The 26,294-nt window shown below is 34.1% G+C and overlaps 1 protein-coding gene across 1 annotated transcript; it reads right to left on the reverse strand.

The window, feature by feature from the left end:
- Positions 1–16,686: 16,686 nt before the first annotated feature.
- On the reverse strand, positions 16,687–21,531 carry LOC128184026 (uncharacterized). The gene is made up of 2 exons (XM_052853308.1): positions 21,046–21,531; positions 16,687–17,758 (listed from the first exon to the last, which is right to left on the reverse strand). The coding sequence occupies exons 1-2, from the start codon at positions 21,257–21,259 to the stop codon at positions 17,157–17,159; spliced, it is 816 nt and encodes a 271-aa protein (XP_052709268.1). The 5' UTR covers positions 21,260–21,531; the 3' UTR covers positions 16,687–17,156.
- Between the last annotated feature and the right edge of the window lie 4,763 nt (positions 21,532–26,294).

Here is a 26,294-nt window from a genome sequence, read left to right on the forward strand (position 1 = left end):
GTTAAAGTTTTACATAGGAAAATATAGTAAATCTCAGAAAGTAATCAGCCAGGAAAGCTGAAACTTGTGTGGAAGTATCCTCAGGTAGTGTAGATTCAAAGTTGTGAAAAAATGACCTCCGGGGGTAGGGTGAGCACACATTGGGGGGGGGGGGGGTGTTAAAGTTTTACATAGGAATATATAGAGTAAATCTTTTAAAATCTTCTTCTCAGAAACTAATCAGCCAGATGATTCTTTATAATCGTTAAGACTTTGGCTCCAGCGAGGGATAGCTTACGCAATGGTATACACACACACAGCTCTGATTCAAGATATATTTTAGATGCACGCAGTATGAAAACTGAAATGTAATACATAGATTTTTTTTAATCCGTATTTTGTGTTTTACTAGGAAAGAAAAAAAACTGTTTTGTTTTCCGATTCTCGTTTTTAAGAATTGGGCACCATAAGATTTTAAACTCCTAAAAAAAGCATGTATTAAAAAAAATTCTTATGAATAAAAGCCACCGTATAAACCAGCATACTTTCTGTGGTAACTTTATGCCATTTGTAGGCACAAAGACTTTCGTTAATTTGCCAATTGAAACGAAGTACATGTTAACGTGTAAAGGTTTTTACACTCATACAACACAAATCACCAACAAATAACATTGTAACGATCTTTATGCGATCCAAGCAAACAACTTTTCCAGCGACAGCCATATCGAAATTCTAACCGTTTTTGACTTATTAAGCAAAAATTTCAAGCGCTATTGGCCCTTAATTTTAGGGGCCAGCCCTTTAGCATTGGTGTCAAATGAACGCCCTTAACATTCTGCACAACCTTTATTCTACATGTCTTAGCAAAATATTTTTCGTTTAAAAGATACACAGAAAAATATGTCTAAATTATTGCACTTTTTGGAATCCTATTTTTTGACCCCCTACCTTTTTCTAAATAACAAACGTAATCCAAAAACAAAAATCGATGTGCACAACTTCAATGTCTCTATTATTCAAATTCGTTGGATTCCCATTCCCTGCTTTCATAGTCTCAGAGCCTTTGTCTGGAAACCAAAGGCCCTAAAAAATTTTAAAAGGGGGATAACTCGTTAACGGAAGAGGAATTTTAAAGTTCATGAAACGTGTTACGTGTTCATGATAGTGTTTTGTAATGTCTATGAGCCTTGAAAATTTGAGCAAAAACCGTTAAGAAAAGATCAAGATATGAAGCCTCAAAGTTCGCGTCTAGGAGGAATAAAAAGAAGAAGAAGAACTAGAGCAAAGCTCGTTGCAAAGCAACGAGTGGGTCTTCCGTTAATGTCGGAAGTAAAGCTGGAAGTTCCTGTAAGAAGCAGAGCTCTTAAACCAATAACAAGAGTAACTAGAATAAAAAGATGAAAAAATTCGAATTATTCCTGGTACGACTTAACAAAATACGAATGATTTTAAGTACGAATTAACAAAAACCTTTTTGATTTCAAGAACGTCTTAACAAAAAAAATCCGAATGTGTTAAGTACGACTTAACAATTATTTTTGATACGAGTTAATTTTACTATAAACATTACACTATTTTTTAAACCAAGGACGCGGAAACAAAATTTCCGAAAAAATCCCGATATATCTGTAATGTATCGTCCGATTTTCAAACGGATTTCAGTTTCGTATTCAGCATAACCAACTCTACAAACCTTTTAACCATTTGAAATTGAAACGAAAAATTCGAAAATTTTAAAACACTTTCGGTTTGGACCGGAAGTGACGGAAACTTAAATCCAGCCTTATGTCCAAATAAAATTGATAAATGCTTCAACACAGAAAATTCCAAGTCTCTACTTTTAAGCATTTTTGAAAAACGCCTATTGATCTGAACCTTGTTGGAAATTTTTTGGTTGATGACGTCACTTCCTGTCTTGAGATATTGTGGATTTATCGTTTTTTATAGGGGTATTTTGTCTGGAAAACTCCTCTTTTACCTTTTAAGATATGATGTTGAACTTTTCAGGGCTGATAGACGAAAGACTGAAATAGTGTCTAATGGTCTTTAATCATCTTTATCTCAAAAAGCACCGAAGCTCGCCCGAGCTCGAAAATTAAGATTTCAAAGGCGTCGTGATTTTTCTTGGTTTTCTTTAAATATCTCTTTTTTCGAAAGTATTTTGTTAATACATGTAGAACAAAAAACTTAATTAAATAAAGAGCTTTTATTTGAGATCAAGAAAAAGGGGCTGGCCCTTAAAATTAAGGGCCAAGAGGGCTCTAAAGTCTTTTAGTAATACTGTGGTTTCATCAATATTCGTTGAATACCAATTTTCGTGGATTTCGTTGTTTAGTTGATCCACGAATTCAATTAAATGTTCATTGAAGTGCAATTTTTATTAACATTTTGTATTGATAGGGTCATTGGCCACGAATTAACGTATCCTTGAAACTGTGATTTTCACTTTATCCACGAAATTTGATGCCCTTGAAAATTAATGAAACCACAGTAGCTTTAAACTGCGAAATATTTTGTTATTTGTTATAGGACAATTATGTTCATTGTAACGTTGGTTATGTATACATTATAAGTGTTTGCTCCTATGTTACTTAATAAGGGATTTTTAGGGGCCAGAAGTCCAAATTTTTGATCATCAATATCTCAAAATGGAGAAAAATTTTCAAATGCAATGTTGAACAAAAGATGCTATAAATAATATGCTCAACAATATGCAACCATAATTTCTTTTTTATCCGGTCCCTAAAAGGAGTTAAAATGTTGGCCCCTAAAGCAATCTTTTCCACATATCTCGAGAACGGTACATAATTTGAAAACACTTATTGAACCAAATGTGTTTGAAATGACAAGAGCTTTCGTTTAACATCAAGTTAAAGGGGCTGGCCCTTCAAATTAGGGACCATGAGGGCTCTTAAGTCTTTTAATAATAACTTTTTACTGTCAAATATGTTGTGATACTTTATAGAAGCAATTATGTTTATCGTTACGTTGTTTACTTATACATGACTGTTATATTTGCACGCTGTTAAAGCAAAAATCTAATTTGCCAAAATATTATCCAAATCAGATATTCAGTACTGGTATTTTATTTACCTTAGTTATTAAACGATTTAGTTATATATTAATTTTATAGGTCTATTATATCTCTTGTTTAAAGTCATATGTGTAAGTGTTTGTCTGTAGTTTTAGATGAAACCCCGCATATTTCTAGTGGCCGGTAGCCCCAAGTACAAACTACAAATCAATGGGATTTGTGTCTCTCTGCTTTTCTATCTTGCATCAAAATTAGACCGTTAACGCTCCCATATTAAGGATCAACAATTAAAATAAAGACACACAATAGAGTGAATTCCTCTAAACAAAAGTTAATTTCTTTCTTTTAACTTACTTTAAGCAACTAAATTTGATTCAAAATTTGCAGATAAAGTTTTTTTAACTATTAAAAAAAATACTTTTTTAAATTTAAATTTAAGTTCACTGAGTTTACAATTGGACAGTGAACATTTGTTGAGAATGGACTTAACAATAATCGTCTTTTTTATGTTACGTTTTTCTTGAGTTGTGAGTGGATTTTAGTGTAAACGTCTGATTTTGAAAATAAAATTGAAAGAAATGATAAAAACCCTGAAGGTTATGCAAGGCGGTTAAATAGCTTGACGTATGAAATATTTAATTTTAGGATACTATAAACTGCATGTACACATAACTAGCGTATACACTAACAGCTTTTAAAGCGTTATTACACCATGATGACCTGATATGAAGTCCGCATCATATGGTTTTGAATAGTATTTTAGAAACACCAGATTACACATATTCTAAGATATATTTTTCCTGAAATCGGTGGACTTGGAAAGGCTACAAATAAGATGTTTTCGTTTACATAATTGTAATCCAAAATTATTACTTTTGTTGCATTTTATTCTATTTTTAGATAGTTCAATAGAAATTAATAAAAATGAATCATGATATAAATAGTGACATTATTTTCGAACATTTTAAGCATAAAAAACCCTCACAATAGTCAAATATAAAATGAACATATTTTCACGAAAATATTTATATTTCATCAACATGAAAATTTGAAATCATGAACTTTGCCTTTTGTAGTTCTAAATGGGACGGGCAAAATCATTTGAATTTTCCTATTGAAAAAATTTAGTAAGGATTGGAAATCAAGGATATCCTATGCATAATAAAATTTAAATTAAATTTGGACCAAAAACTTGAGGTTGAAACCCTCCTTTGAGGGAAAACTGCTATATGCCCCCCCCCCCCCTCCCCGGAGGGGGGTATTATATATAGCAGGTTTTCCGATGGGAGCTCCTATGAAGAAAAATGCTCTACAACACCGGTGACGTATGTTTGGGGCTACATTTGAAATTGAACTACCATTTATGATGGGAATGTATTGAGTAATTAAATGTCTCTGATCTCTGATCTGAAAGTCTCTTAATTCAAGTAGGCAAAATAGTGGAAAATACTCTATTTCCGAGGATGGTGGGAAATACTAGGATTTCAGGGAAATTAATGGCATTTTAAAAAAAAACAAAATACAACTACATCGGTAAGGATGTTCACATTGTTATTTAAATTATACGTATAAACTGTTCTAAAACGCTGATACATTTTTAAACTACGCGAATTGCATTTTCTGTTTACAAGAAATTGTTTATTTCCATATAACGTTGCTAATTGAAAATTTGTAGAATAAAGCTCAAAATATCATGCTGTGAATGATAATGTTGGATAAGGCCCCCTTCTACATTTTAAATACTCTCTACTCATTACTATGACTAGCCACGCGTACTTCAGCAAAAAAACCAACTTATTGCCATTCCTATAGTTTATAAATTGTTAATATTTAATACCTTTAGATTCCTTTTATGATCTGCTTGAAAATCATATCAAACCGCTTGATGTTATTTATCAAAATCAAAACATTTGAAAACGTACATTACTCTATAATAATCAAACTCGTAAATTCGTTGTTTAATACGTAATAAGTGTAACTCCTAGCCTCGCTTTTTTAACCTTACCTAGCAACGCCACAAAACTCCTGTTTTTAACAATTATTGCACCAAGTCGCTAGATATTCAAAAATGAAAAGGAAAGTTTGAATTATAAAACAATAACAGTTTTTACCTAAGATGGCTTATGGGATAAAAGAGGTAATAAATCTTTTCTTCAAAAGATACATTTATTTGATGGATTTGTCAGTTGGATTGTTGAAAGAAGCTTAACATTTATCACCTTTTTTGTGCAAAATCAATGCCATTACAGATATTGCAAAATACTGTCATGGTGGCCAGCTTTTATTGTGACTGGAATGGAAGAAAGAGTGAAACTCTACTATCTGTAAGGGTAATCTGGCTATAATAAAGGGGGAAATAGTACCATATAATCAGCTTTTCGTAGGAGAAAATCCACTATATAGTCACAGTTCCGGGAGAAAACTGCTATATATTTTTTTTTCGGGGAGAAAGATGGGTGGGGGGAGGGTACTATGCAAAACCGGTATTTCCGGCCAAGATGTTTCACTTAAAATCTTTTTAATTTTTAAATAGCTTTCTTTAATTAATTTCATAACTTCCTATAATCATTTTTAATCATTTAAAAATCCTTAAAAGTTTTTAGATGACAAACAAAAACATATTAACACTTAAAAAAGAAATGAGTAAATTAAATTTAAAGAATGTGTATTTAATTTTTGAAAATTTGTTATCAAATTCATTGAAAAAGGTATCGGATTAATTCATTAAATAATAAAAATAGCCTAAATGTAATTCAAATGTATTTGACAAGTGTTGTTCATTACTAGCATTTTTACGCGAGTAATGTATTACATTACAATTACTTATAATTGAAAAAATGATAGCACTATAAATCCCATTACTTTCAAAAATGTAATGATTACAGTGCATTAACATTACACATTACCATTCTCCCAGGTCTAAACAGGTGTCCCATACCACTTTAAAGATCAATTCTATGTCAAAAAAGGTGACCTTGTATATAGGGGATCCGGCACGCAAGGCCATTAACACATTAAACTAGTGTCCAAAGCGATAGATACCGGGGGTAATTAAGGTTTAATTTTGCTCATGTGTGAACCTCTCATACCCAAGAATAAAGATATAAAATAAATCATAGACGGAGAAGAATACAAAATATTTCATACGCAGATGACACTTCAATAATAATGGACGGTACACCCCAATCATATGACGGTGTCCTTACGGTTTTAGATTTGTTCGCAAAGGTTTCAGGCTTAAACATAAATTTCACAAAACCAAAAATGGTTTGGATTGGTAGCAAAAAATTTTCAAGGGGTCTATTTCACTACTCACGATGGAAATTAAGTTTGAACATTTAACTTTTGAGCTCCTAGGTATTAAATTTTCAGTACCACTACATGAAATTGAAGATTTAAATAATTTACCCAAAAACTCTCTGAAATAAGATAATTCATAAATCAATGAAAATCAAGAAAACTAACCTATATTGGACGAATTTCAGTCATTAAGACATTAATAATACCAAAATTAAATCATTTAATACTAACATTACCCAACCCAAGATTGGATGCTTAAATAAAAATTGAAAATGATATTTTTTAATTTTTTATGGGGCTGTAATGTGCATAGAGTAAGAAAGAGAACAATTCGACAAGATTACTGTCATGGACGTCTCAATATGATTGACAATGAGGATTTTATAACTGCACTAAAATCTTCTTTGACGAAAAGACTTATAAGGGCTGACACTAAATAGGTAAAGCTTCTAGAATCAATCTTCAAAATTAAAATCCCAGAAATATAGAATAATAGCACAGATTATTCATATAATTATGTAAAACTTTGGAAAATTCTTTCTGGAAAGGGTTGTTCATTAGGTGCTTAAGAATACAGGAACAAAATGTATTAATTAAATCCTAGGTTATTATTGAACATTTATGGTCCAATCCCAAAACCACAGTAGATAATATTCAATATTTTTAAAAGCTTTGCCAATACAGGATATTTGTTGGTGATTTACTTAATATTCATGGAACATTTATAAGCTTTAAAAAGTTGAAAGAATTGCTGTCATGATTGGTTGGTGTAAAAAATAATTAATCAATGTTCAAAAGTTACAAAAACTTTAACTATGGGGCTGGAACAAGATTTCAATTTTGGAATTCATTGTTTAAATTATTGCGTGGACCATAAGGTCCACGCAGGAAATATATAAGCGAGGTTAAACCGGATGCGATGGGAAAATATTCAGCCTGCGCATGAGCTAGCCTGGTTCCTGTGCGTAATGGGTCGCTCAGGTAACCAGGCTAGCACACGTTTATCTGAATCGGGATCATGATTCCTTGCCATATGCACACGTAAGTTCAAAGGCGCTGTAATATGTAAAGTTGTCGGTAACAGTACAGAAACAAAGTCTTCCTTTTAAAGAAATGATTGGCATGTGATATGAACTATCAGTATTATGAAATAAGTTAATGTTATGCCGAAACTACAACATGCATCAAATAGCATAATTTGCAATGTTTTGTTGTTTTCCGAATACACATGTTACTTTACTTTTATGGTAGGCGACGCTAGAGAACTTCCCGATTAAATTGTTTTAAGCATTTATGATTGAATAATTATGTCACTGTATAAAAGTTTAAATCCCAAGAAAAATGCATCAAAATATGAAATTTTTAATTTACTCAAAGCTGTCACTGCATAGTTAACAAAGAAGTGCGAATTGTAATTTGTGCGCAAATAGTAGAATTCACCGAATGCCTGATATTATGCATGCAAATGTTGCGTTTTTAAAACTGTCCCGCTTATAAATTATATTAACTGAACTTGGGTTTTATATATAACCCGGGATGTTGTGAAACGCAACTTGTGGGTCTCCGAAATCTGTATATTGGTACCAAAGAAAACTCAAGGTCAGGATTCAAATAAGATATAGATATTTCAGTTTATTAAATGAGGATAGTCCCAAGACTCTGGGAGTGTAAATATAACATTAATGAATTCCAAATTTGATGGGATTAAAATACAAATATTACAAATAGTCAAAACCCTTAATAAATATAGCTCTAAATCCCACTTAACCGTGCGGGAGTCCCGTTCCTATACAATCCTTCCCCTGTAGCCTATATACTTAAATATAATAAATTGATTAATAAAATTAGATTATTTCATCAGCTCAGCATTTACCCAACGGGATATTTCCATGGTCATTTCCAATGTGTGGATGTTGTCCAGAAGTGGACTCGACCGTCTGCTCTGCCGTGGCAGATCAAACCAACTGTCGTGCAAACAGCTGAACTCGTTATTTAAGGCATCGGGCTCGGCCGTTATGACGTCATACCGCATGCTATACAAACCTGCCGTCATGGGGAAAGCAGTAAACAAGATGGGAGAACTGAAACACGCGAATAACGGCGTTTTGACGATATGTATTATCGAAAGGCAATAGAGGGAGTTGTGATTGAGGAATTAATGAAACGAAAGGGTTTAAATGATGCATGGAAATATAAATAAGACCAAATGAATCGTCGAGGAAACTCGGGATAATTTCTCGCCGATAATTTCCACAATGACTTGGTAATTGTAAACAAAGAACACATGAATAATAAAATATCTTAGTACACAGCGAATGATCATCATACGATGTATTAAACGGAAATTCACTTCTTTATATGGTGTATATGGACATTTATTGCAACAGGGAATGTGTATTGGGATGTGAGAAATAAATTTCGTAACACAAACTACATTCATATATAGATCATAATTATTTTAGAAGTATGAATCCTTTAAATTCTGAGATAAAAAGTTAGGGCTATACATACATGTATACGTAATACAACGTACAAATTTAATGGCTAAAAGCATAGGGCTAGAGTCAGTGGAATCTCTGATAATCTTAAGGTTTTCACGTTTTCGTTGGAAACACATGCAAATTGGCCACGTAATAGAGTCCTTTTTTAAAGGACAGCAACTTGTTAAAAACTATAAAAGGAATCCAATAGTAATCAATCAATTTCAATGTTTTGAGTATTTCTGTTTGTGGGTTGTGACTGAATATTGTATGATTAATATGAAAATTGTATGATTGTTGGCAGGGATATCAGCTCAGAATGGGGAGGATAAACACATGGCTACAGCTTGTGTGGGGCGCTGTGATTTTGGCTACAGAATGGACTGTCCGCGAGGAAAGAGAGTGGCTCCCCAGGATCTAACCTACCACGCAAAAGAGATCTCGGCACAGTGTCCAGCAATCAAACAGAACCCAGATGTAGTGTGTCAGAGTAGCGAGGAGTGTTGTCGCTACAACGCAGGCGACTGTAGTCAACCGTTCTCTTACAGCAAGGCTTTCGATGTGTTTAACAATTGCTCGGGGTACCAGAACTGTGGATGGTTCAGGGCAGAGTCAGTAGACCTTGGAAACCGCTGCAGTCACCGCGACAAGACCAACTATGTGTCAGCTACCTACATCTGTATCCAAGGTAACTCAAACAAATCTAAATCAGTCATTGTGATATGAGCGGTAGTTGGAGTACCGGGTACTTGTGTCTGTGAAAAAAGAAAATTTAATATATGTATCCTATATTGTGTATATGAAATACTAAATTTAAGTATACACTCTTAAAACAAGATGCAAATTGAAGGTGAAACATCAAGTCTAAAGAACTTTCAAATGACTATTATACGACTGAAAGTTTCAGAAATTCTAAATTTTCTTATAGCCTATATTCTTTGATTTTAGAGGAAACCATTTTAGATATATGTTCAGAGGCTTCAAGGCAGGGCAAATCGGTGTCCCTTTTATACAACGGCTCTCGCTACGATGGTGCCATAGACGATCCCCGCGTCTGTTCCTGTGCCATCACCACATCAGACTGTGACACTCGAGCCAGACTCAAGTTTCGTGGTGTTGATCTTAGACTTCATTCTTACAATGACAATACTTCCTGTAACCCCCATAGTCGAATATCGCTCCAAGACAAATCGACGTCACAGTCGTTGAGGTGCCAGTCCAATTATTTCCAGAAGGGTTTCCAAGATGTGTTTCATAGCTCCTCGCCTTATGTCAGAGTGTTCCTGTACAACCAGCCTGGAGTGTATCCCACTCAGGTGTGGTTAGAGGTAACAGGTGAGAAAGGAAACCACTCAATGTGGAAACGATCAGATCTCCCTTATTTATTATTGTTTTAATAAAACTTCAGGTTGAGGTATGTGTTGTTGTTAGCTTAACTTACTGTATAAAACTGTTTCAACTTGAGAACATACCATTGTTGTAGCCACGATATCAACTGTAGATGTGATTGTGACTTGTGTAAGCTCCCAGCCTGAAAATGTTTTGTTGTGTGGAAACGAATTGTCCTTGTACTCCAAAGATTACGAAAATAAAATTTCTACCATACCATCAGGTCAGGGACATTAAATTTCTAAGCATCATCCTAAAAATTTCACATCCGTCAATAAAGTGTAAATACATCATCTAATGAAAGTGGTCATTGCAGGAAACAGATTTAAACCAGCTGCTAATGAAAGTAAGAACCCTTCATACAATGGTAATAAAGGTAAGTTTCTAATCGACGTTCGACATTCTAAGTGTTACATAGCTGCATGTCTGTAGCTTCCTGTCTGGGAAAAAATTGAATGGACGACCTGGGAGCTACAGTTCAGGACATGTAAAAAAAAAAGTTCCAATTATTGGCGGACAAAATTTTGCGCTATTTTTCGACTGATTAACCTTATTTGCAGACAAATTCATTTGGAATGATTACAGTACCATTAGCTTCTTTACACACTTACGGAGCTGTAGACCCCAGGTCGTCCAATCGGGCGACACATACATGCTTAGTGCAACAGTGTCAAACGCTAGCTGTTTGAAATTTGAACTTCATAGACATTGTGGGTTATGATGGTTGTCAATGTGTGGAAATTGCTAATCTGTGTCACATTGTGTGAATAAAACGATTAACTTTCATTGTCGAATGCTTTGTCATTTTGCATGCATTGGTCATTAAAGACATAAAACCTCATATAAAATGTTATGATTGTTTGATTTGCAACGTAAACATTTAGAGATATAGGAAAGATGAGGAAGGCAGAGGACCACCACCTAATAGAAGTTGCAAAGGACCAAGGATGTGAATGTTTAAGTTGTGAATATGCGTTTCTCATGACATTTGTACACTCAAAAATTGAAATATAAGGCTATTGCTAACTTTAGATATTACTTTTATGCTGACAGAATGAAGAATATACTCCTAAGTATCAAAACAAGATATAAAATGTTCCTTTAAGGAATGTGGCATAATAATTTGACCACTCTTGCTAAAAAGTGCTATGATTAACAATGTATATGAAATAATATTGCTCACATATTGTCCCTGCATCAAAGTGAAAAAATCTATTTTCGATTAAGAAATTCTCCTTTTTTAATTTTGTATTCCTTAATTTTTGAAACCAATTAAGAGGATAAAAAAGTTGAAATCTCAAAACAATGTGCTATTCTAGCGAATGACCTAGTTCTTAGGATATACCATTTTTAATGACACGAAATAGAGTCAATCACACGTTGCAAAACAATAAGGGTTCTGGTTCACTCACTCAATAGAACAAAGTTATGAAATTCAATCAGAATGCAAGTGTCATACCACTTTCAAAACATGATTATCATAGTGAATCTCGATTAAGACAGATATAGTCTAAGCACAGATACATCAACTTTTTGTAGAGTCCCCGCCATCATCGCAAAATTTATATTTAAAAGTCATGCATATATATTTATCTTATTTATATTTGATCTCGACATAGACAATTTTCGTATGATTATGTACAAAATAGACAAGTTCCTTATGATAATGTAAAAAAAAATAACTTTACATCTACAACCGATATTGATTTACAGATGAGCCTACTCCCGGAACATCGACAACCATCATTGTCATGGCTGTTGTGTTGGGAATCGTCTCCGCTTGCTTGATCGGTGTTGTGTTTTATTTCAAATGGTAAGACGGATGGAATTAACTTTGATATAAGAATCATACATAAAACTTTAATTACTCTTTTGAATTAAACTTTGGTTGAGTATTACTAAATGTTTTAAATAACAGTTTCCGATAATGAATTACAATATCATATTTTATGATTAATTCAACCGAACGACCAAATGGTCTCTGCTGGAATTCGGAACATAATGACATAATGTAATTGAAAAGAAATGCCATTACTTCAATTTTTATCTCAGTTTAATTAATGCTCATCACGAAATAATACATGAGGTATTCATTTGTACAATAACCTTTCAATTATTTGACCGTTTAGAGCGAATGCAAAAAAAAGTTTTTTCAATAAATACCGCTTATTTGTTTTCTCAAAATGTTGAAGTATCATTATAAAGCTTAAAGCATTTTCGGATATGAAACAAACCCGACTCCCTTTGTGAAAGAGAAATGTAAGTTGCTGGTTAAACATTTTCACACTATAGTACGTGAGTTTATCATAGTTTAAACTTGATGAGTACACTTTTTTGCCTAGATGTTATGTGATTGATTCAATGTCAATATTATTTCAGCTACAAAACTCACAGGAGCCATCAAACTACATATGAGAGTCCTACTCCAACTCCTGCAGTAACTGAATATGAAATGCCAGTCAGTATTTATACAAACGGGGAAAACGGGTACGAAGAGCCTGCTGTGGAGTTTCGTGCGAGTGCAGTTTATCATACAATACCTATATAGATTTAATCGATTTATTTTTCAAATTGCAATTCGATAAAAATGGATTAGATAAAAATTGATAGCTACGTTTAAACAATCTGTTTAGATGGTTTTTAGAAATAACTTGACTTGACTGTTAATGGGTATATTGAGCTTTTCCTTGAAAATAAATAAACTGAAAGAAAAAAAATTAATAATGTGGGTTTAAGTAATCGAATTCCATGACTCGTCTATATATAAGAAAATGCCATGGCGTTTTTTCGTTTCCTAAATTATGAAATGAAATTATTTCTATTTTTGGCGTAAATATATTTGTCAATAATGATCAATCTGAAATAAAATTGCTATTAATTTTTTTTAATAAAACAAGATATTTTTAAAAAAAATTGATTCTAACATGAAAATGTCAATGTAAAGAATAAAAGACCATTTAACCTATTTATTGAATATATCCATGTCGTAGTAGTAAGGAAAGCAATTTAAGTTGTTTATTTAAGATTTTGTGTATCATTTATTTTATCTACGTATAAATTAATACGTCAAAATATTTCATTAAATAACTATAGATATAAAGATGTGATTATTTTTTGTATTGATTTCAAATTGGTTTAGCATAAAAAAAGCAGCAAATCAAGGTCGCAAAGTAGTTTTTGCCTCTGACCCAACAGTAATATACCATAGTTTTATTTTAACCATAAATTTGTATTCTGTTTTCTTTGGAATACTTATGTGTGTAGCATTTTTAGATTACCTGAGCCAAAGGCTCAAGTGAGCTTTTCTGATCACAATTTGTCCGTTGTCGGTCGTCGTTGTCGTCGTCGTCGTTGTAAACTTTTCACATTTTCATCTTCTTCTCAAGAACCACTGGGCAGATTTCAACCAAATTTGGCGCAAAGCACCACTAGGTAAAGAGGATTCAAATTTGTTCAAATGAAGGACCACGCCCTCTTTAAAGGGGAGATAATCGAGAATTATTTAAAAATTTGTTGGTACTTTTCAAAAATCTTCTTCTCAAAAACTATTCGGCCTGAAAAGCTTAAACTTGTGTGGAGGCATCCTCAGGTAGTGTAGATTCAAGTTTGTTCAAATCATGGTCCCCGGGGGTAGGGAATGGCCACAAGAGGGGGATCAAGTTTTACATAGGAATATTTAGAGAAAATCTTTAAAAATCTTCTTAAAAACTATTAGGCAAGAAAAGATAAAATTAAAATGGAAGCATCCTCAGATTCAAGTTTGTTCCAATCATGGTCCCTGGGGATAGGGTGGGGCCACAATTTGAAGATCAAGTTTTACATAGAAATATAAATAGAGAAAATCTTTAAAAATCTTCTTCTAAAAAACTATTAGGCCAGAAAAGCTCAAATTAAAGTGGAAGCATCCTCAGGAAGTTTAAATTCAAGTTTGTTCAAATCATAGTCCCTGGTGGTATGGTGGGGCCACAGTGGGGGAATGGCTTTTTACATAGGAAGATATAGAGAAAATCTTTTAAAATCTTCTTCTCAAAAACTATTAGGCCAGGAAAGCTCATATTAAAATGGAATCTTCCTAAGGCAGTGTTGATTCAAGTTTGTTCAAATCATGGTCCCTGTGCGTAGGGTGGGCCCACAATAGGGGGATCAAGTTTTACATAGAAATATATAGAGAAAATCTTTATAAATCTTCTTCTCAAAAACTATTAGGCCAGGAAAGCTAAAATTAAAATGGAAGCATCCTCAGATAGTGTAGATTCAAGTTTGTTCCAATCATGTTCTCCGGGGGTAGGGTGGGGGCACAATTAGGGGATCAAGTTTTACTTAGTAATATATAGAGAAAATCTTTAAAAATCTTCTTCTAAAAAACTATTAGGCCAGGAAAGCTCAAATTTGAGTGGAAGCATCCTCAGATAGTTTAGATTCAAGTTTATTCAAACATGGTCCCCGGAGTAGGGTGGGGCTATCATTGGGGGATAAATTTTCATACAGGAATATATAGAGAAAATCTATTTAAAATCTTTAAAAATCTTCTTTTTAAAGACTATTTGGCCAGAAAAGCTTACACTTGTGTAGAGGCATCCTCAGGTAGTGAAAATTCAAGTTTGCAAAATCACAGTCCCTAGTGGTTGGGCGGGACCGTGATGGCGGTTTGAATTTTTACATAAGAATATATAGAGAAAATCTTTAAAAATATTCTGGGAACGTTTTCGGTCGAAAACTCAGTACTTGGTATGAAAGCACAGGTTATGCAGATTTAAGTTTGATGAAACCATGATTCCCTAGAGAAAAGTGGGGCCACGAAATGGGGGGGGGGGTATATAGGAAGAGAGAAAAATCTTTTTACAGGTACAAGAACAAAAGGGGCTTGATATTTACCAAAAAAACCAAAGAGGTGGATGAATTGGCAGATTGTCAATTTTTTTTAGCAAGATATACTGTACTTAGTTGTTAAGATATTTTGATACTGTAATGCTAATTTGATAAGAATTAAGACAATTGTTGCTCAGGTGAGCAATGTGGCCCCTGGGCCTCTTGTTTTAGTTACGGTTGTGAAATTTAGTAATCCCCAAAAGGACAGAATGATTTTAAAAAAAATTGCCTTAAGTTTTTTTAAGATGATACATATGTAAAAGCTTTGTTAAACTTTTCTAATGGTATTAATTAAATAGGAAGACTTTTTATTTAGAAAATCGATACCAAAATTGTCAAATAAAATTGTCATTTTATCTATCCATTGAAGCAATTAGAATTCACACACCAAAAGACAAATATTTTATGTAAAATGTCCAACTGAAATAGGAGATTATATCCATTTTTGTGTGCGCTGCAATGAACATGGCAATGCCATGAGATCAATTTTATCATATTTTCTGACTATTCTTAAATAAGATAAAGGATGTTTACATCTTTTAGAATATATTTGTTTCTTGTATTGTCGGTCACAACGAAACCCTTCGTTGTGGGATCGACGAGAATTATATAGCAAATTTAATAAAACTTGTTATGCTTTTTTGTATCCCAGCGTTGTTTAAATTTATTGGGTATTTCTGTCGATGAAGAAATATTTTTAATTTTTCCAGACGTCAAGAAAGTAAAGTTTTATAATAATGATACATATTATTTGTGCTAAGGTAAACGGAATATTGCGTTTTGTGTGAAAAGGGTGGCATGGTTTAAAAAATCCAGATATTGGTTGGTATCCGTAGGTTTACAGAACAAATCATTTATCATACATGATTCACTTTTTATGATACGTAAGTTTAATAAAAACTGCAGTTCCTTGTGACTTTTCTGCATCGTAAATCGTATTGATTCATTTAAATCTTTGAACAATATCTCTCGTATTGTTGTCTTTCCCTTTAGAAAAATAAAATAAAACGATCCTCAAGGTAGCATTTTAAATTAGTTTCAATCTAGGTACTAAGTTCCACAACAAACTGATTTTCTTTCAAAACCTGTTTTCTATAAAAACACCATGACTATCTTTGCATATGTCAATTCAACTTAAGTCTTCGAAGTGGCAAATCGAAATAAAGTGGTCTTAGAATTTTCATTTGTAGTATTTGCTATTAATATTTAATTGCCCTTTTGCTTAGCGGTATTAGCTTTTTTTGGAATTGCGAAAACGTTTTTTAGTTAATATGATCGAATTTGATTTTTTTAAATAATTACTTATAGAAATTGTTTAAAAATTGTACCAATTTTTTGTGGGTTTTTTTAATTTGCTTACGAATTGAGAATGTCACAATCCCGATCAAAAACAGTAGTAGAATTGAACGGATTTTGGAAGAATTTTCATAGAAAATTTCTAAAATTTGTATCAAGTATGACAACCTCACTGAGGTAATTATTGACAACATGGAGGAGTTAAACTGCATATTCCGAGAGGAAGTCTATAGCATCGGAAGAATGCCCATAGAAATGAAGCGTTATCTTGCATTGATTATAAAAGAAACCGACAGAGGAAGCAGTGTAATAATTATGAATAAACTCGATTATCAAAGACCTTATATAAGTATATTTTCAACAACACAAGTGTTTATGAACTGATTTATTAAGTTGGCAGGTAATGTCCACAGTGGTCAAAAAATTGTTACAACAATGGGGTAGCCGACAACATGGCATACCCCCTACATCAACATTTTATGCCCTCCCTGCTGGGAAAAGTAGCACGCTGGGTTGACCGCAATCGTGCTACGGACACAATTCAACACAAAATTTGATAATATATTTGTATTACATAATTTAGATTTTCTTTACTCAAATGTCTTATTAGTCCACATAATATATCTATATACATCAACATCAACCACAACAAACTCACTACATACTAAGATCAGTTGGATGGTTAAATTGAAGGTGACAATTACGCCACATGGGCACCTTTGGGCACCAAAGGTGCCCACCGCCACCTCGTGGGGGTAGGCAACTTCAATTTAACACCACTGTGGACATGTTTGTAAGGACCCTAGAATTTAATTCACTGGGAAAACCACTCCCTCCTTGTTTTCGACAAAATATTCCAATGCCCCCTGTAGGTTATTTAGATAAATGTCGTTCCCCAGACCCGACAGATGTACACCATCCCGGCTGTACAGTTGTTTAGGTTTTCCTAAAAACTGTGTATGCCTAAGAAGCCTCCCCCCACAACCTAGGATTTCTTTGGCTGCTGCCCTGTTGACCCTGTTTCGTGTCTGCTCCATCGCCCTGACGTTTTTTGAGTAACGCCATGCTACCCTGGGCAGCAAGAACGACCAAACTAGTTTTGTGTTCGGGAAGATAGAAGCAAGTAAACGTAAATCCCACCTTACCCTATCTAACAACTTTTGGGTTTTTACTTGCCCTATGTCATTGGCACCACAATGGATAACTATAAAATTAGGTGGATTCTCAAACTGGGCTAACCATCTGAGCTTGCAGGCAAGATCAACAAATCGCAACCCCCCATAGCCCTGCCACCAAATGTCGATCTCTTTTGTCTGGAGTCCTAAGCCCTGTCCCCCTGGCCTGCTTAAGGCTGCAATTCCTGCATTTCTTACAATGGAGGATCCCACTATCCAGACTGAACATCTTAGCCCTGCAAAATTTATTTGGAACATGTAAGTGGAGACCTGATATAAGTTTGAAATGCACTTGACTTCCATCTCCCTGCAAGCTTTATTTCCTCATCTGATAAACCTTTCTCAGCTGCAGCAGTGGCTGCACCTATCCTAAAGGAATGGGTTGTATATTACTTACTATTATAACCCAACACTGCCAAAGCTTTACCCATTACTGCTGAAAACTGATACCTAGTAATTGGTTTGCCATCAAAATGACAATACAGTGGGCCTGATATTTTTGGACGAATTTGCATGTAATCAATCATACAATGCACTGGACATGTAATGCCTGCATGACTATTTAATACAATTGTTACCCCCTTGTTGAACTGATCAGTCTTGGAATGCCTTAACACTATTTGTAAATGTTTATCTTTAATCTTGACATCTTGAATACCTAATATAACTTCTGAATTGTTACCTTTTGATAAAGTCAGTTCCCCAACTCTTAGAAATGCAAAAAATGTTAAGGTATAGGCAGACGAAAACAAAGTGGCTTCATACTTGTTATGGCCTATGCTAGTCAGCACCCTAATCAGTTGAGCAAGCATGTGCTCAGTCAAGGGTAATCTACCGTCCACCCTATTTCTAAGACGCTTAAAACCCTGAAGGAGTTTTGCTACGATAAACCTATTTGTATTATCCATTAAACCTTCAATCTTGCATCTGTACCCAATAGCAGATATGTAAGCTCTTGCTGTTGCATCTGAATAGCCATTTAGGGACAGGTATGCTATAAAATTTACTAACTGATCAAGAGGAGGGGGCCAGGTAACTGACAACTGGGTTAGAACCCTAAACTTTTCAAATGCAGAAATTCCAGTGATGTATGTAGATGTGGTGTTAACTGCATTTGCTGCATTTAACAATCTAGTGGCCTCACTTCCAAGATCAAACTGTGAAACCTTGCTGGAATTGGATCCGGGTCTTTTCTGGCTACAAGAGCAAGGTTCCGAAAACGCCTCCACTGCTTACGAGAAATTGCATCTGCTATACTGTTATCTAGACCAGCTATATGCTTAGCTTTAAATGTAATATTATATTTCATAACAAATAAAACCAGTTGCCTTAGCAAACACATAATTCTTGGTGACTTTGATGACTGTGAGTTCAGAATTGCAACTAAAGCCATATTATCTGTATGAAATTGCACCTTTTTCCCACTTAATGCCTCCCCCCAAACCATCACTGACAATACTATAGGCACTAGCTCTAGAAAAGTTATGTCTCTCATAATAGCCGCCTGATTATTCCAAAAACAAGGCCATTGATAATAAATCCAGCTACCCCCAAAATAACATCCACATCCCAGTCCTGCTGAGCCAGCACTATCTGTAAACAACTGAAGAACCCTAGAACTAGTCCATTCCCTTTGGGGGAAATAAGTTTTTCCATTAAAATCAACCAAGAAACTTAGCCACATTGTCATATCCTGTTTAACAGCTGAATTGAGTCGAATATAAAAATCTGGATTTGAAATACCTATCATTGCATCATAAAACCTTCTGTTAAAAGCTCGGCCACCTCTGACTGCTTTGCTAAAGAAATTAAGCTTTCCTACCAATGATTCTAATGTACGAACTTTGACCTTTTTTCTAACAATGAGGGCTTCTAATAAACCTCTCAGCTCTAGTATTTTTTCCCTAGGTATCCTAATACACATTTGATCTGTGTCTATCTCTATACCTAAAAAAAATAAACAAGTGACTGGGCCTTGAGTTTTTTCAACTGCCAAATGAATACCACATTCTGTGCAAATTGATTGAAATGAACTCATCAAATTGTAGCAATTTCCTGAACCTTTACTTCCGGCAAAAATAAAATCGTCTAAATATTGCGACAAAGTATCTAAACCTGAATTTTCAACTGTAACCCACTCTATAAATGTTGAAAACTTTTCAAAAATGGCACAGGATAATGAACAGCCCATTGGCAAACATTTATCATAGTAATATTTTCCTTGAAATTTAAAACCCAACAGCTCAAAGTCCCCAGGCTAAATTGGAAGTAACCTAAAAGCATTTTTAATATCAACTTTGCCCAGTTCTGCACCCTGTCCCAACTCTGCAATCATATCCACAACAGAATCAAAAGATGAATATTTTACTGAACATAATTGAGGATCTATAAATGCATTGATACCAAGAGAAGGAGGGTAAGACAGATGTGTGATCATCCTCCAGCCTCCACTTGATTTTGGTACTAAACCTATTGTGGAAATGTGCATATTTGGTAGTGGTGGATTAGAAAATGGACCCATAACCCGACCTGCATCAACTTCTTTGTTAATCTTTTCTTCTAATTGATCTTTGTGCTCATTTGCTGACACGAGATTTCTAGAAAAACTACCTAACCTTGGCCCCACATAATTTAATTTAAACCCCTTTGATAAACCCTCAAGTAATTCCTTTGCAGCTTCCCTTACTGGATAGTCTTGTAAAATTCTAGAGATTTTATCAACCCTAATTGGTGAATGCCCTAGGTCCCAAATTCCTGTACCCCGAGAATTGCTGAGCTGGTCTGGTGGTGGAGAGTGATTGAGGTCCCGCTTGTCTAAACCTTTGAGGAGAGCCATATCCTGATGGGCGAGGCAGGCGTTGGCTGAAATTTGACACATGTCTACGTGGATGAGCCAACATTGGACAGTTCAACATAGAATGCTCGTGCCCAAATTTTATACACACATGTGAATATGAACATGGATTTCTGATGCAAAACCCTTGAAAATTGAACGCATAGCACTTATTGACACCATAGAACCCTGAAACTGGAGAAGAATTGCTAGGGCCCACCATATACATAACCCAAAGTTCTGAGTCTACTACTGCCCATGACTTGGATGGGTCCATTGCCATTTTAAGCCTAAATTGCTCGTCGTACTGCTTCCACCCCACTGATCTCCCTGCCCCTACTCTAATGTCATGCATGTATTTCAACAAATCTTGAGTTTTGTCACTGTGCACAGCAGTAAATATACTCACATAAACTAAAAATGCATCGGTCCACTTTTCAATTGTAACAATTTTTATGCTAGACTTTGACCTTGAACAAAGCTGACCATCATTGCCCATGACAAAAACCCTGTCATTTGCACTATCATCAGTGTTAGAATTTTTTAACAATGTAGCCAAATCAATGTATTTGCCCTGAATGATTTTCTGTCTAAATTGTGCGTTAACATTGTGACCCAGAGAAAACTGCACAGAGTTTAATTGGGGCGGAATGCAACCTTCAATACACGCAACTGTTGCGAGTGCATTACCTGGAATGGGTGCAGCATCCAAGCCACCAGGGGCTCCTGGGGCTGCGTCACCATGAAGTGTCACTGGTGCCATCATCTGCGGAACTTCTTCGGAGAGACTCTCTGCCTGCGTGGACGATGTTCCCACGTCGCGGGTTTTTTCAGTTCTTTTCCTCTTATTCTTCGGCCCCAGGGCCTTTGTCCCCTCAGTTTGACCTTTTTTGACCTTTGGCATGTTCGCTCAAAAAATATCCCAATTATTTTAATTTTAAACTTCCAATTCAATTATTAAAACGATAAACTAATTCTTTTCACAGTTAAAATATAGAATAGGTACACATATCTAGACAAATGTCCTCGTGTTAAAGGGCTGGTCTAATGGCTAGCATCCATGCCCATTTAAATCTATTCCAATCAATCTAAAATTATGTCATCGAGCGAAATAAAGTAACCGCTTTAGACTTCGATACTTGTTTGCATTGATGAACTGTTATAAATATAATAAATGCTCAAAACTATTTAGATATTTTAAAAATATTTTGGGCTCCTGAAATTATCAACCTTTCTTTCCGCTGCTGTATGAAAAAGGGGAGATAATCGGGAAATAAAGTGCCTTAATACCAAACCCTATGCGATGGATAATAAAATCCCGGACACATTATGTAGATATAAAATTAAGATGATTATTGCGGGGGAGAGCTTTGATAACGGCGCATATTACGAGACAAGCTCAAATAAGCGCTATTATATAGAGAAATGACGCTGAACGGACTAGCTTTAATTCAAGTTTTAATCGTAAATTAACAACCAACCAGGATCGACAAATATTTCAAAGACTGGAGAAATTGATTAAAAAACATGAAAACTTTACTACAAATTAGTTGATAACTTTGAAAAGTTTGAGGTAAAGTCACGTAACTTCTATGGATTACCAATTCACAAATTGAAAGAACACCAAGATGCAGTGAACTAAATTCATGAATATATTTAAGAGGTTTGCACCTGAATTATTAGCAATGTCAATCATCCGAAAACCACTTGGATATAAAGATGGGGCCCAAAATGTTCATTTATTTTATATGTGACCCATGTCACATAATTTTCCTGAAATTATTGCTAAAACTGGGCATGGAAATTGATTATTTAATTTTAAATTTTAATACAGTATAAAGTTGAACAAGTGTAATGAGAGTAAAAGTAATATCTAAGTCACAGTTTAAAAAACTTTCCTTTACTGTTGGCTTCAGATACTAGGAAATAATGAACATAACAGAAAATGTTTAGATTATTACAGAATTTTGTAGTTATTAAATTATTACGCAAACAAAAAAAATATAGGTAAAGCCATCTTTTCAAAACTTTGCATACAAAAAGACATACATTTAATGTCTCATGTAGAGTATCGGGGTCACTTCGCAAAAATTTGAGATATGGTATAAAATAAGCTTATTTTAGGCGAAAATTGGAGTGAAGTTTTACTTGACTTTTATGATATAAAAGCTAAATATGCCAAAAAATATCGATAGAATATGTTTTTCAGAACAGTATAAATATATCGTAATACACAAACTATCTGGAAGTGTGGTCTGCGCTAAAAATTAGGAAACTAAAATAGCAGTACCCAAAAACTTTTGCGTTATGAAAAATTGTTCACTTTCTTCTTGAAAACCTTGCGCCACAAAATATAGTTCCTAACTAAATTCTGTAAATATGTAATTTTCATTTTGAAATTTATTCAGTATAGTTTATTTGGCATTGTAAAATATAAATGTACAAGAATTAATATATGATGTAGAAATCGAACTTTACGACTAGAGGTTACATAAAAAGGTAACCCTAATGAAGAGGAAAGAACCTCCTTAAATGACTTGAAAATTCGTCCTATCGTCGCTGGACCAGCATCGAGCACTTAAAGATTACATATCTTACAAGACATTATAAAAACCTCTATGTATATCATTACCTAGTTTCGTAGGAGATGATATGAATTTTCTGATTAATAGTTCTTAAACTGTTAATCCTTAATTAATTTTCGGCGGCTGCTTTGTTACTAGTCTTTATACAATTACCCACATACATGTATATTAGGACTAGAAGCCATATATTACTAGATAGAAATCCGAATGTTCTGAATTCTCGGTTCTTATAAGAAGTCATTTTTAATGGAATAACTTCTGGAGAACAGCAGCTTTAACTTCTATTTGCAAATAAAAGGAACCGATATAAGGACAAAAGTTGCACCGACATACGCCACTTTAGTGATGGGTATTTGGAGAATACACTTTATGAGAGAATATAAAAAGTGTTTGATACCAAAGATATTACCCATATTTAAGCACAAATTAGAAACGCTATCTTGACAATCGTGTCATTTTCTGGACGCAAGAGAGAGACGAAATTTTATCCATTGCCCAATACTTTAAATGAATCAATAAAATACACGATTGAGAAACCTCACGAGGAACTTCCATTTTAGATCTTTGTATCATAAAAATGGATCATGGCTGACAGCAGATATATACTGTAAACCTACAGACACGTAGTTATATCTGCCTTTTAGATAAATTGTGCAATTCTTCACACACAAAACGCAATATCCCGTTTAACTGAGTACGAAGAATCTGTACAATTATCACAGACGAAACATTACGTTTAAGATGTCTAGAAGAATTAAATCATTTCCTCAATGACAGAAATACCAGATATATTTAATTAAGGCTGGAATACAACACGCGTCACAAACCCTTTTTTATGTTTGACGTAATCCTCGTCGACCTTTTAAAATTTCCAGCAACGACGGGTAAAGGAACTTGTTTATGTTGTGACCCCACAATCTAAGGTACAGAATTATTGTAACAAACGCAAAAATACTTTGTTTTTTTTTATATTTACTGAGTCTTTCTCTGTGGTAGCACAAAAATCGATTTTGTATTGTACAGTCCAATAAAATCAAATGACGTATTGTCAGGGTGCAAGTGGGGTTTGCATAATTAAAAGAAATGAAAATCACATACATATGTCAATATTCTAAAATTAAATCGCACATTTGCAGAAAGTTTTATAAAAGTAAGTAAAAGGAATCATTCTCTGAATATTAAGAGATGATGATTTCGGTCGAAGCGTGGTCAAATCTATCATAGAGTCCTTTGGGCTTTGTTGGGTTTCACAACGTCTCGACCAGAATTGTCAACTCATGATACTCAACGAATGATTCCTTATTCATTAATAAGAACAGTCAGAAAATATGAAAGATTCAATACAATTTGAGGAGGTAATTAGAAGCCGACGAAAAGCATCGAATATAAAACACATGTTTACCAAGACCCGACTTAAAATGCGGAAGAAAGTTCCATTTTTGTTAAAAAATAAATGTATCTAAATTAGAAAAAAACCCAGAATCTTGTGTAAATTAAAGCGATAAATGCTCTTGAAAACTAGAAACTTTAGATACCTAAGAGCAATCTGGAACCAATGCATGGCAAGCATTGAGTCTAAGACTCTTATAAAGAAGTTGTCGAGTCAGACATCGAGGGACTGCTTTCCAAACGACACGGAAACCCGGATATTTTACATTATTGCACTTGTCGTTGGTTATTTAATAATTTTCGGTTTTGAGTGTACTGTGTTCTAAGAACTTGAACTTGTCGTAGGCAAGCGTTTATCAATCAAAAAAATATTAAGATTTTTTTCGGAAAATTTTACCTTTTAAACGATTTCTTCCCTGTATGCTAGGTGAGTGTTGTCATTGTGCATTTTTGACGTGAAGACAAAGCAAAGTTTTGTACGAGAACGTTATAAAAAATAAAAAACGGAAAATTAAAAAGTGAAAGCCTTTGATATTTAACTTACAAAATAGTAGTTTATTGTACCAAACTAAATATATAGCAAATTTTGTGCATTTTGTAAATTAACTCTAGCTTAAATATAAAGAGTTTTTGATATCGTTGGGTTTTTTTTAAAACCCCAAATTGGCTTCAATAAGAAGTTGAACTGACAACAAAACAAAATTGCGACATCTGGTCGAGGAAAATATTTGAATGAGTTTGCTAAATTGTTTAATAACGAGATACAACTTTTATATCATATTGTGATATACATATCAACAGAATATTTATATCCTGTTGTCTTTGTTATTAATGACCATCATTAAAAAATAATGAGTTATATTTTTTTAATCGATTTTGATACAAGTAACTGGTTAATCAGTCGGTAGAAATCGCGATTAACCGATTAACATATTTGGAATCGATGTCCATCACTAGAAATTATGAATATTACCAGCGGATCATTGTTTTATTTACTTTCGTTTTATGTAACCTTATTTAATACTTACATTAAATATGTCCTATTATTAAACTAGTATTTGTATACTGTAGATAAATAATAGCTTAAACGAGATTATCAAAACAACAATACAAGAGCACACAAGCAGTATAAAAGTTTGAAAGAGAAATCCTAAAGGTTCTAGCGGCTTCAATGGAATGCTTTATAACAGTGACAATCGGTTACAATATTTGGAGTATTTTGTATTGTCTTGTTGATCTCATTATCAGATGCTCGAGTGAAAGTAATCTACCATACTGGCAAAGAACATGTTTAATCTATTGTTGTATATTCTCCTCTCGTGTCCCCATCTGAAGGGAAGAGGAAAAAAATAAGTAACAAAACAATCATTTGTTTTTAATTCAGCCGCAATTCACAAAGGAGTAAACAAGATAAGCGCCCTCTGTTGGTCACATACATAACTGTGAATCTTCACTAGACTCACCTATATGTTTGAATCATTGAGTAGACAAAGCTTCCGGTTGAAGGAGACAAAATAAAGAACTGTACAGGTACGAATTGATTACTTTCACTGTTCATCATCCGACCGTCAAAATTTCAACCGTTACAACATAAAGGTTTACCAGAGAACAAAAGGAAGGTATATGCATTAACAAGCTTCAGGCTTGAGTTGTTTTATTGCCTCCTCGGAGAGGGTGAGAAACTACAAAAGTTACAACATTTATAAGTACATGTACAGACATCAACATGACAATCCACATTTCACATTATGCCAAATTTAGAAAAATCGAGCGTGACTCATGTACATAATGTTAGCTGTAAAATCTAACAATCATAACATGTCAAATTTACTTCTAAAGAGTTCAGGTAAGTTATCGAGACAGCAAATTGTAAAATATCTGGAATAAAATCATGCTAGAGAAATAATGAGATAGTCCGATCTATGTTTTACTTAATGCTAACGTCCTGCCAATACACAAATCTCT

The sequence above is a fragment of the Crassostrea angulata genome, chromosome 5, assembly GCF_025612915.1.
Source record: "Crassostrea angulata isolate pt1a10 chromosome 5, ASM2561291v2, whole genome shotgun sequence".
Taxonomy (NCBI): Eukaryota; Metazoa; Mollusca; class Bivalvia; order Ostreida; family Ostreidae; genus Magallana; species Magallana angulata.